Source organism: Anabas testudineus, chromosome 9 (genome assembly GCF_900324465.2).
Source record: "Anabas testudineus chromosome 9, fAnaTes1.2, whole genome shotgun sequence".
NCBI classification, from domain to species: domain Eukaryota; kingdom Metazoa; phylum Chordata; class Actinopteri; order Anabantiformes; family Anabantidae; genus Anabas; species Anabas testudineus.
In genome coordinates, this window is record NC_046618.1 from 9747787 (window position 1) to 9761138 (window position 13352).

General features: G+C 41.5%; 2 protein-coding genes across 5 annotated transcripts in view; both read left to right on the top strand.

The window, feature by feature from the left end:
- Window positions 1-10233, top strand: part of kiaa0825 (KIAA0825 ortholog) — a 104605-nt gene extending 94372 nt beyond the window's left edge. Inside the window, exon 24 of one of the 3 annotated variants that reach the window (XR_003297713.1) lies at window positions 9062-9148. Coding sequence is in view for 2 of the 3 variants with exons in the window: in XM_026344297.1 (XP_026200082.1) it covers window positions 9062-9245 (184 nt within the window). In the remaining variant the exon portion in view is untranslated. Of the gene's footprint in view, window positions 1-9061 lie in introns of all 3 variants that reach the window. The other 2 variants (XM_026344297.1, XM_026344298.1) reach the window with 2 other exon arrangements.
- Window positions 10234-11902: 1669 nt separating this feature from the next.
- The window catches only part of fam172a (family with sequence similarity 172 member A), a 136069-nt gene continuing 134619 nt past the window's right edge, over window positions 11903-13352 (top strand). For both annotated transcript variants that reach the window (XM_026342895.1, XM_026342894.1), the window contains exons 1-2: window positions 11903-11974; window positions 12490-12632. In XM_026342895.1, coding sequence (XP_026198680.1) covers window positions 12527-12632 — 106 coding nt within the window. In that variant the 5' untranslated portion in view covers window positions 11903-11974; window positions 12490-12526. The remainder of the gene's footprint in view (window positions 11975-12489; window positions 12633-13352) is intronic.

Below are 13352 nucleotides of genomic sequence, written 5' to 3' on the forward strand. Positions count from 1 at the left end.
GACACCTGAAGCTATGGATGTTACGTCATTACTTCAGAGCTGTCTGAGCATGTTTTCACTGCTGCTCTTTCTGTTTCGATAAGTAATGATGAAGGTACATTTATTTGGTTGTCTGCTGCATAAAATGATTTATCCTGGATCCATAAAAATAGTATTAAAATAATATTACTGTGCAGTGACAATACAAAAGGCTCAATCACTGTTCGATAAGTAAGAGGCTAATTAAATAGTGTGCATATAAAACTGTCATTGGACAGTGAACCTGTGGACAGGTAACATTTGATTTAATGAGAAGGAAGTGTAGACACACAGCATCAGTACACTCATCTGTGGCTTCCTGACAGTGTTCCATTAAGTTCAGTTTTATCCCAACGTCTCAGCTCAATCTCTCCCCATGAATTCAACCATACTAACAACTTACCCAGCTAAGCCACTGCATTCTCCAGAAAAAAAAGTAAGATATGCTGATATATGCAATTTATTCAAAGTGGCTATGGAAATTATATATAGTAGGGTTTGAATAGAAGTTTTGCCAGATCAATGTCTGAGAGCGAGGTCTTTGTCTGAGAGCAAGTCACTGTTCCTCAAGCCCGTGTGCTCCAAAGTAGATTTCACAGTTTATATATGCACAATTGACAAAGAGACAGTACTGAATAAGTAATAGGCTATTTCCTCATAGCACATTGAGGTGAAATCACACCAAACATCTTTTTTTTCCCTCTGTATGCTGTTCAGCAGGGAAACTGCATGAGGGAATACTTGTTCTTAGTGTTTTTGCTTATGCTTGTGTGTGTGTGTGTGTGTGTGTGTCTGAGGAAAGCTACTGACTGTTTATCTGAATTGTCTTTGTTTATTAATTCATGGGTGATATTTTATGCATTTTGTGACAAGGTTTAAAAGAGCAGAACCAAATGTAGACACAGGATTTGGAGGGTTTGTGATTGGAGGCTTTAATGATTGTTTCTAAAGGGATTTGGGGGCCTGCAAATAATGTGGTGGCAGAGAATGGTACATGTGGATCACAGTGGGAGGCTGACGGCAACAGGTGAGTTTTAGCTGGAGACAGGTGAATAGTGGAGGGTTGGAGACTGCAAGAAATGGAAAAGATGATTGTTGATTGTAGACAATTGGTGAATGAAGACTGGACATTGGCTCAACACTTTTCCATGAGAAGGGTTAACATCAAAATGTACCCATAATAATAATAATTCAGAAACAAACCACAGTTCGTCACAATGATCATCAAGGGAAACATAATGCTAAACTAATGAGGGGGTGTCAAGAGAACCTGGTTACAAACAAAATGGTGGACTACTGGAAGTAGTTTATACGATCTGGAAGTTGTTAATGTTAGAATAAGATGATCCTTAAGATGGTTAGGTCTAGGCAATAGTCGTAGTGGAGTGGTTAGGGTTAGGGAAGGCCATTGGTCAAGGTGATGAGACCCAGAAGCAATGCAAAGAGACAAACTTCTAAAAAACACTGACTACTTCTGGCAGTTCAGCAGATTTTGATCTTTGTCTGGAGACAGGTCCCTCTTAGCCGAATGGACAGTGTCTTACAGTAAATAGACTGGATCCATAATATGAAACGAAGAGGAAGTAATCAGGAAAACAGCTGGTACTAGTGATATCTAGTAAACTATCTAATTGAACATTAGACTGACATTCTATTTGTACTTTTACTATGTCTACATTCGTATATACTGTATTTTGCATTGCATCATCAACTGTTTATCTTTTTCTAAAGTCAGAGCCCTTTTTTACTTTTCCTATTTTCCGATATTTTCCCTGCCTACTTGTCTATTTCTCTTCCTCCCTCTCTCTCTACCTATCATTCTCTCTTGTTGGCTCATGGGTGAAGACAGATTGCCTCTGCTGAGATTTTTGATCCCAGAGACCTGTGGGCACACTAGAGCTGCTAACAGGTACCTGCCTACCCGCCTGCCAGGCTGAGTGACTGACTTACTGACTGCCCAGCTAACTTAGCCTCTCCTCGTTACTGCATTAAGACACAACAGGAAGGTGATGGAAGGGGGAAGAGGGTGGTCAGAAGGCATATGGGATAGATAAGAGCAGGCTGTCATGCCCATATATACATGCATCAGTATTGAAAGGTATCATTCTCTCTCTTGTCAAAAAATCGGAAGCGTCACATCAGTAATGCAACATGTAATCACATGAATGCTAATGATGGGATTTAATGTTTAAAACGTATTTGTTGTTGCTTTTTGGTCCTTTTTGGAAATAATTGTTGTGTGTGCCCCGTGTGGTGGGAGTTTGAGAGGCAGTGGCAGACAGTTGTCAGGTCTTTTTTTTCACGGACATAGCTGAAAGGTGCCAAGGTTGTTGGCTTCCTTAACGAAGGGCCTTGCTGTAATGATTTACAGTATCTCAAGTGAGAGAGGTCACAGACATATAAGCACATACACATGCTCGTATTTCTCTGTGTCACAACCCCCCTCTTGGGTGCTGTTTCAGTGAAAGGTGCCAGCCTGCTCAGCCAAGCTCCTAACAAGAGCCAAACAGTCAGGAGACTGAGATGGAAGAAAAGAAAGCTGAGGTGAGGAAGGGAAAGGGGGGGTTAAGAGGAGCAGAGAGCTGTCAACCTCTGGGGACATGTGCAGAACTTAGTGCCTGTGTGGAGCAGTCATCTCCTGCACTGACCAGCAGACACAGGCTGCGTAGACTTGGCAGGTGTTTGGTTATTTGCTGTTGTCCTTATTTTTACTGCATGTAATAATACATTCACTAACAGCAAGGATTCTAAATTGGACCTCAACTTGTCAAACACAAACAAGGCTGCTCGCCCTTTTCTCCCAGAGGAAGATTTGATAGATCTTTCCCACAGAAGCATAGCAAGCCTATTTGAGGAATGTACCAAACTGTGTCCAATAGACTACTACTCACAGTCACACTGTGGTGGACAAGCAGCATAATGATGTCTGAAATACCAGCACAACTGCTATGATCTGCTGTGATAATTGCTACCCTCCTGTCCACAGTACAAATAAATGTGGAATCGGTAGGCAAACACATTAATATGGAAATGTCTACATTAATTTAGAGCAGGGTCTAAATTATTCAGTAATTAAGCCACCGCAAATTTACACAAACTTTCCCCTGAACGACTGGAGAGAATAGTGAGGAGCTAGAAACAGCCATGCAGAGGGATTTGAAATACGTGGTCACATGATGTGAGATCATAGTTATATTCCTAAAAAAACTAACAAACAACAACAAAAAAAAACAACAACATGAAAGCACAATTGGCCCATAAAACACACAGTGTACATACAGCCATTAACACGTTACCGTAACATCCTTTCTTTATAGTATATTGGTAACAGAGGCCTCTACTGTAGCACCTTCCCATTCCCACCACCTCCAGAACATCATGCATGTTGTAACGGCAGTAGACCAGCTCACATAATGATGTGCCTTTGAGCAGTGTTTTCAAAATCAGTCATTTGTAGTTTTGGTTTTTTTTTTTGGCTGTTTTAAATGTGCATATTTACATTGTTGCCAATAGTATATTGAATATGAAGCTGGCTGGTAACAGCTAGCCAAACTATGTCCAACGATAACTAAATCTGCTTACAAGCATTCAGTAAAGCCGGCTACCAGTCCATATTGGCTGGACTTCAACGGTGGAATGAAATTAATCAGTCAGTATTGATCTTCTCATTCAACATTTGGCCAGAAAATAAATAAGTTTATTTCAATAAGTGTTGAACTATTGCTTTAAGTGCCAGCCCTTCTGTGTCATCAAGAATATTGTTGCTATGTCATGTTGGTTCGCTACATAAGTTGAACCGCACTGTATGTGTCACATCTTTATACTCCAGTAGATTGATTCTTTTCAGTCAAGATGTGACACAAAATGATATCTCGGGTCATTTGAAATGTGTGTATATTTAAGAAATGGAAAGACCCCCTCTATAACCTCTCTTTGTCTTTTTTTTTTCTTTTTTTGCTTAAATTTTGAAAACCATGGTGTTTTTTTATGCTGGTGTGTGCCTCACTGCATGCTCTTTTGCATTTGTGTGTATGCCCCTGAGCCCAAGTGTATGTCTGTGCCAAAGCACGTACAAGCATGTCAACTTGTGTAAGTCTGGATGTCCTTTCAAAGGGCCTTCACAGATCTGTCCGAGGCCCTTTGATCAGGCGTTCTATGACTGGCTTGCTCTCGGCGGCTCTTGAGATGGCAGGGTGCGTGCTGGGTGGGAGGTGGTTGATGTGGGTAACTGTGGTTTTGACCCACATGCCCAAACACACAGAAACAGAAAACACACACATTTTACACAGAGTTTGTGCTCCAATAAAATCAACTTCATTTGGAGTTAGAGAGGTTTAAGGTGAAGGTTGAAATGTTAATTCTATCAGTCCTCTCAAGTATTCTAATACAAACATTGTATTTGTATAGCACTGGACACTGCAGCTATAGTGTAAAGCTACCTGCTCATGTTTACTTTGAAATATTTTTGCTTTGATAGCGCAGATTTTTGTTGATTTACTGTGCGTATTGTAGCTTTTGAGTGGACATCGGTTTGGATTGAGATGGATCTCAGGTGGGCCTAATACTGAGTGGCATCACCGCACTACACGGACATACTGTAGACCTGACACAGAGTTGATCTGACAATAGAATGGATCAGTGCAGCAGCTAGTAAGTCACAAGGTAGAGCGTAATCCCTTCTGTCAAGTCTCTGTCTCGTCAATATTCAAATTCAGCCGGCTGTCCAATGGCTGTCAGTTACAATCTCCCTCTGGCTCATGGCCGAGCACAGGCACATATCTAAATTGAATTTGATGTTTGGTTCTCAATGGAAATTGAGTCAAAGAGATGACCCCCCCCCCATGAACTTGTCAGTTACCCCAACTGAACTAGATTCTAATGCACAATATTCATTACCAACTAATAACCTACGTTTGTTGCTTCCCTTTCCATGGACAGTAGCTTCTTGTCAGTCTGTGTGCCTCTTCTCACTGCTCATTTTTGTGCTGCTTGAGATCAAATCTGAACAGATTCGCATTACAATTTGTGATCGTCTTGCTGGACAATCGGTTTCCGTTCAAACTATTGACAGGTCATGAAGAAAACCCAAACCCCAAACACTTTCTGACACCTGTCCTGTCCTGTCCTGTAGTGATTTATTCCCATGCACTGTGTGTCCCAGACACCTGCATGCGCTGCAGTGAAGTAGGTGGAACTTCAAATCCAAAGGCCAAGTGCAAGAGCATGAAATGAGATTGGAGGGACCTAGCATAGCCACTACATGGCTATGCTCCGAAGAAGACACAGACATAAAATATACACATTCTGGTATGATTATTCTTCACCCACCATTCACCCACTGACCTTACCTTTATCTATCACCTTTAAACACCTAACCTTAAATTCAGAACTCTGTCATCTTCAAGGAGTAGAAGATTGAACTTATTCTGATCAGGTAGGTGTGGTTGAAAAGGTTCATCCATCTTTGGGGAGTCCAGCTCTCACTGGTCAGTCTGCTAGTTTTTTTATTTCCACCCAAAGTTTTGAAACATCATCATTCTTTTTCTTTCAGAGACATGGGGTGAATCTGAGTGTCTTATTTAGCAAGGGACCGTCTTGTCAGTTGCAATCTTACTTTGTGATGTGAATTGCTGGGAGAAGTTAATTTTCACATGAAATATTGTCAAATTCATCCTTCGCTCAAATCCCAGGTTCTAGCCCCAAATGAAATGGTTGAAGACGACCAGTCGAAGTGATGCCCGCTCGCTAAGAGTAACCTGACTCCAAAGGTCTAGAACTGAAAGTGGTTCTCACAAGGGTGAAAATGATGGAGAACATTTAACCATAGCCTCTCTCTCTCCCTCCCCGTCTCTCTCTCTTGTTCAGTCCCTCTCATTCTACTTCTCTGACACATGTCGCCCTGGCATGCATGGAAAGGCCTGACCTTTGGAAAGTTTAGCACTTTAAATATTTAGGCTTGGGTTATGATGGATCCTCCAGGCCCTGCAGCAATGTGCGAAACCTCTGATTAGGGCTGCTGTCAGAGTCATTTAGCAGAGTGTCTGGCTGCCGGTGGCGCTCTGTGTTTGACAGGCGAGCCTTTTAAACAAACAGCGGTCTCAGTGGCAGAACAGCCAGGGCATCCAGCGCAGCACAAACACCCAACACTCTGAGACAAACCACTCAGCCCACTGACAGCTGCTGAGGAAACCACTGGCCACTGTCTCTCATGATCTTTCAAGCACTTTGTCTTTCTGCTCACTCACTTTCCTTCACACATCCTTGTATTTCTGCCTGTTTTGTGTTTGCCTGCTCTGCTTTTTCTTTTTTCCACTGTACGTTAATATTTGCTCCGCATCTCCTTGGTATTCTCTGTTATGGTTAGCTGCTGAAATTGAACATCAAAGTTGCATCTGCATTGTGTTTTCAGTAAGATTTAGTGAATAAGTTGATTGCCTGATGATCTCCGAGCAAGTCTTATGCTCTTAATTTGTCCAACATCGCTTCTCATTATCAGCTGAAAATCAGGATAGATGCTGTCTGTCTCGTGCCTGCATCATCTCATGATTAGGACAGCTTACATTGATGTTCACATTTAAAATACATCTGAGCCAGCCTTTTCATCTCACTCTGAGACAATCTGCCGTGGCATCAATCCTGTAAATATATGAGTCTTAATATGTGTGTCCTATTCTGTATTCAGAGGAAGAGCCAAGTCAGCAGCTCCAGTATTAATGCATGAGAAATGAGCAGAGCCCATAAGAATTAAAGGGTAAGACTTCCCTTATTAAGATGTAAATTTCAGGGGAAAACTTGCCGAAATGAGGATACAGTGAAGTTATTGTCAACTTTAGCCTACTTATGCATTTCTAAGAGGCATTGTTGTCTTGTAGTAGTTGAAATTAGATACACGCGGCAAAGCACCGCGTGTATTTTTTGGCTCGTTTTCAGTACAAGATCAAGCAATCTCAAGGAATATGCAACCTACACTTTACGGAACATTTACACTTTTGGCAACATTATCTAGTGACAGTATACATGGCAACTATTGTGGTAATTCAATCTCTGTCTGTGTGTGCTTCTGTTTTTTTTCCTCCCGCTCTACCTCTCTCTCATTTCAAATTTGCACTTAACACCTTCCTGGGGAAAGGCTTCTCATTCATCAACGGTGTTTGTCCCGGTGACAAGCAGGGTGCCTCCTGCATATCAATATCAGCTAAGACAATGCTGAGCCTGTAACCTTCAGCTAAATGTCATTCTGCTTAATCCTATTTGAAAATTAAACATTGAAAAACCTTTAGCATACCTTCCTGTCTTCCTTCCTCTCTTGCTCGCTCCTTTATTGGCCACCGCTCCTCTCCAGCTTTTTGTTCTCCCTCACTCCCTTTCTGTTCTTGTTTTGCTCCCTGTGTGACATTTGTATTGTTTGGTTTGTGAGTGTTATTTATGTCCCATAATGGTTATTTAGTAGAACACATTTTAAATGTATGTCACAGAAAAAATAAAATAGGGGCAATTTGTCTACCCCTAGTAGCTATATGCATCTTCCCTAAATAATTTACAGCAGTCATCAAAGGCAGGCTTAACTACTCCTTCCTTTGTTCTCTAATTTTAGATAGTCCACTTACTCTATGACAAATAGAAAGAATGATATTCAGACTGACATAAAAAGGAGTGTGACTAAAGTTGGACATAGATGGAGAATGCAATCACATGAAAGGAAACCTCTCTGTCAAAGCTGCATATTTACATAAACAGATCCTCCCCTTACAGATAGTAATTACTGTACTGACAGTGGTGAGGAAGTGGGAGAAAGAGGATGTCTGATTTGTCCAGATACACACTGTGACAGAGACGGAAACTTCATCAAAGTGCTCCGCATTAAAAGGCTCACTTCTTAGTATGCATGAGACACGTGCGTGATGCACTTGGTGTTTTACCACCTTTTCTCATCCTTTCACACACATGTATGCCTCACACACATGCACGGAGCAAAACTATATGATATGTGTTTGTAGATACGGCGAGGAATCTAAGGGGAGGGCGAGTCGGATAAAAGGACAGACAGCTATGGCAGTGAAAATGCAATCATTTGCAGTCAGACGGATATAATTCTCCTTTGGATGGAGTCTGATGCGGCAACTCAAACACAGCCTTCAACCAGCTCTCCATATGGATTTGATTGACCACAGTCACTCGTCAAGGGATTCCATTGAAATAGTGAGGGTGAATTACAACGTGACTACGCTTGATGTCTTCATATTGAAGTCCTCCACCCACTCTGTAGCTCGAAGAATTAGAAAATGTGGAGAGACATACTGTAGAAGCAATTATACAAGACCGAAAAGCAACAAGATACGAGGAGCAATTTCCTCCATAGGAATTAGTCGCCCTAGCAGAGATCGGCCTGCAGTTGTTACACCATGACACAGCCACAGTAAGCAGCAGATTCATAAAAAGGGATGCCAAAAGCATCCAGTCTAGATGATTTCATTTTTATTCTATTAAAGTTTTCTTGAACATCCCTTGAGTTTTCAGTCTTCCCTTGTGTGGATACGAGCAAGTCTGTGTGTGTGTGTGTGTGTGTTCGTGAGTGCAAAACTGTATGTCGGGTTTATAATTGCAGCAGAGACTGCTGTGAAACTGACCCACACAGAAAGAAAGAAGAAAAAGAAGAAGGCTATGAAATCTTAAGGAGTGTTATAGAGCCTTGGAGAGTTTCAGTCTGTGGTGTGAGTGTTTGAGAGAATTTATTCCGGACAACAGGCGTCTCCTCTGTTGAACCTGAGCTGCACTGTGGAATTTCGGGTCCTTTCTTTTTTCTGTGTGATACACAAACAGAGCGGAGACACAAACTCAGCAATTTGTTGATGTGTAGATTCTATGTTTTGTACAACCAGAAACCGACGTAACTTGTAGGGGCAACACACATTCGGTATGTTTCTCTGAGCCTTCTGCTGGATGTGGGCTTTCATACAAATCTAAGTGGCAAATGTTTTTAAATATTAAAACAGCTGATATTCTGTATGAAACCCTCCACCCACTCTCTATGCTGTCTGTGCAGGTGGGAGATGCAGGAGGGCGCAGAGCTGGAAGATGAAGAGAAGGCAATGGTAGAAGAACTTCAGAAAGCCTATTTTGTTTGCTGTTGCAGCGTGGGACCTCAGGACTCTCCTGAAGCTGATGAGACACTAACGGAGGAGGCTCGGGGGGAAACACAACCTGTCGATATAACTGCTGCCCAATAACAGCCCATGCAGTTTGGAATTTTTATCACGTTGTCAATATTTACTTGTAATATGCACATGCAGCTCTCAGGGTAGTACAATTTGTTTATGTGTGTGTACGTGTCTGAATGCGCGCACATTTACAGGGTATAATTGAGTTTGTGCATATACTATATGCATGAAGTTTGCATACGTGTGTGTGCGCGAAAACATGAGCGAAAGGACGAGAAACTGTGAAACAACAAAAAGAGCGAGGGAGACTGCGCCTTCCTCTTTATGCACATGTCTCAGACAAACTCTCTCAACAAACTGTGCTTTTCTATGATGCATCAGACGCATTTCATCTTTTTGGAGCACATCTCCAGAAATCAGTTCTGGGAAATGGAAAGCCTGGATTTGTTTGCCTGGGACAAGATGGGACTGTGTGATCATTGTAGGTAGTTGAAGTTTTATTTTTTTTTTTCGGAGCCAGCAAGTGTAAAGACATTGGTGTCAGCATACTTTCTCCTGGTTCCTGAAAGCAAACATCAAATATTGCAGCTGCAAAGCAAGATGATGTATGTTTTGATTACAGTGTGTCCCCAAAATCTGCCCCGCTATGTAATATCAGTCAGTATTTTGTGCAAACTGAGAAAACATTTATTTTATGTGTAGCGCGATTGCTCAGTATTTTTTTCCAGCGGTGTCCATATTTTGTTATTTATGAGATGGAACGTTTCCGAATTAAACATGAAAATAAAATGTCATCCGTACTTCACCACCGAATATTCGTTTACTGCCGTATGATCAATTTGTGTGATGACTGTGCAGTCAATAATTAATGATGATTATGACTATGAACTTAGCATTATCTTTTTGAATACATACATCATATGTTCTTATCTATTACTACAAGCATTAAAGAACTACAATTGTGCTATTTCGATCATCAAGGACATAATTTTAGCTCACACAGGCTACTACACACCCTGTTCAACACCTTGGAGAGACGAAGAGAACATTTCCTGCTCCGGAGAGAGATGTTTCTTTCCTTAACTAGATTTTTAATGCAAATGTAGCAAGATTGCAATCACCAAACCACTTTGAGAATACAAAGGACAACAAAATATTCAAAAACTGAATTCTGCCTGTGACTCTGAATAAGGGCTAAGCAGGAGCAAAACACCATTAGTGGCTTCTAAATGTAGTGTATTTAACATAACAAAAGTGTTTTATTTTTGCTGTAGCAGAAAATAAGTGTTTGGGTTGCCAAATTGTTCTTGTAAGATAACTGTTTGCTGTGAAAAATGCTTTGATGGACTTTTTCATCTCCCTCCTTCTTAGAATACGTAACTGTGGGTTTATCCATTTGTATTCTCATTGTAGACAGGTGATAGGCTCAGAAGATTAGCGACAGTAGAGCTGACAGAATAATTCACAACAAATGACAAAGAATGATTCATCACAAAGAATAAATTGAATATTTTTATCCTGTATTCATTTGGGGATTATCAAACTTACATAAACATTTTGGAATACCGGTGCTCATCATGACATATTTATACAGGATGAACAGTCACAGCATTTTGACTTCTGTGATTTGCATTTCAATTGATTACCCTCAGTGCATCGCACTGTCCACAGCAGACTCCAGCTGCAGAAACATGTTGGTTTCATCAGCCAGCATGGCGGCATTACAGACGATCTTTCAGGCAAAGCATTCTGCTTTCATTTTATTTCCATGTCCCAGTTTATTTAACACTGTGTATTAAAATAACAAAGCAGAAGAATGATATGCAAAATAAAAACAAAACAAAATGTTTGCTTAAATCCAGGCCTGGATATGTGCTGTGCTCTGTGCCAATGTCATTTTTGATTTTGTCTGAACTAGACAAACTCAATCTGACTCAAGTCCAACTCACCTCTGATTTCAAGTGCTGCACTGAGTACAGAATGGGTAAGAAGCATCTTTTTGGAGTTGTCAAAGTCAGTGGATATCAGTGCCACAATATGTCATCTCTGTTTCTTTTTTGGGTCTTCCTTTTGCAGTGTCTCCAGCACCCTGCTTGAGGGAACAGGGTAGCTGAGCTCCCCAGAGAAATCGCAAGAGAAACTTAGAGGCTGTCCAGAAATAGGACAGCAGTTTAAAAAAAAAACAAAACAACAACTTTAAACCAGCTACTGACCTGATCAAAATCCATTTATTAAAAACAAATACTCCCAATGTTGTGTTTACTCCCAATTAGTCCATCATGGCTGTTCATGCATGCACTGCACCCAGCCCCACGGGCGTGAACACATTAAAGTTTGTATTTTAAAGTTTGTGTTGCACTTAGTGGGTCCTGATGAAAACATCACTAAGATGAGTGTTCAGACTCATTATTATTCTGAGGGGGTCACAGATGTCAAATATTTAAAAACAAATCGGTGCCTCATAACTCTATATTTAAGTGATAAGAGAAGGAGAAAAGGGGACAGTCTGCACTAGCTGGAGTAGAAATAACGCGGGGTATAAATAAACAAAAAGAGGACATCACTGTTTACCTTCCACCACTGACCACCGCGGAGGAGCTACGGCGGCCGCACGGTCCCGCCACACGTCGCTGGAGCTGCAGCTGCTGTGTTACTGTCTCTTTAAATCCTCCTTCCAGTCCGTTGCCGCGGTAACCCGGAAGCTTGGCGCTCCCCGTGCTCGCCGCTGCACAGAGTGCTTCCTGTTTGAGGACGATCGAGGAAGCAGCGGCGACTGGACGCTCGCATGCGAACAGATGGTGCGTGAGTTGAGCAGAAAGCATGCGATGATACACCTCTCCGAGCCTCACGGGTTTCGCCTTGCTTGACACAAGTGGGAAAAACGAAAAGCACGAATGTGTCCTGCGGGAGCGTGTTGTGCGCACTTTCCGAGAGTTTGTTTGCGAGACTCCCGACAGATGTTGACCGCTGCTCAGGAAAGTAACGGAGCAGCGTGAGGGAGCTGAGCGTGTGAAAATGAGCGGTTGTAGTGCCTGCACCGAGGTTTTGACAGCAACAGCACCTCGTCGGTGTTTGCCTAGTTAACCCACTTGCTTTCTGTTACACGGTTTAGAGCACTAATGCTGACACATAGTTGCAGTTAGCTGGTCATGCAGTGTTTACTTCAGGGTGAAAGGTCACTACAGGCTTATAGAAGTCACAGTGTTTGACCTAGTGCTGCTGGACAGGTGCAACAGCTGACAGGTTCCCTCTCACACTGTGTTATATGTGTGCCAACGAGCTACTAGTTTCCCCCTCTTGCATTTCCACACAGGGTACATCTCAGTGATCTGCGGGAGATCAGTGGACACATGCTCTCTCACCTTTGTGCTGCAACACAAACCCTGTACATATTGTGGATCGCCATGGCCCAGGTAGCCGGCCACGAGGACAGAGAGAAAACTACTGCGCTCAAAGGTGAATTCAGAGTTTTGAGATCACTTCGACTAAGATTCTCTCGTCTTGGTCTGAGGGCAGGCACGCTGACATGTCTGACTTGTGTAATAAGTACAGTATAACACACACACACACACACACACACACACGGACAGATGTATCACTGATGTTCAGCTTATTTGTTCCTAAAGGAAAGGTTAGGAAAGGATTTCTCACAGTCTTAAGAACTTCAAAAGGATTATTTATTAATATATATATAAATAATTTCTGTAACAATACTGACACACGTGGTGGCAGAAACACCCATATAGTTTTAAAAAGCTAAAAGGTATAATCAATCCCACTCACTCTCGTGAACGTGTACTTTTAAGTCCTTGAAAGTTTCAAAATGTTGTGTCCTGTGAACTGAAATTGAAGGATCACTCATCCAACATATTCACCTGTTTTTTAGCAGACTTGTTTGTGTTATTACTTTTTTCTACTTTTCTACTTCACTTAAGGAATTACAGAAAAATGTTTGATTATTATTTGATGCGAAGGAACTTATACCACTTTAAAATGATGAAGAGAGTCTCAGTTTAAGTGAGTTAGGAGGACTTTAACGTTGCATTTGCTGCTTAACAAAATGGGGAGACATAAAAGTAAAATCAGTAAAAAAAAAAGCAGGTGATTGTGTTACATATTCTAAGGTTATGATCTGATTGAGATTATGAAATTATGATTATTATTATCATTATGAAA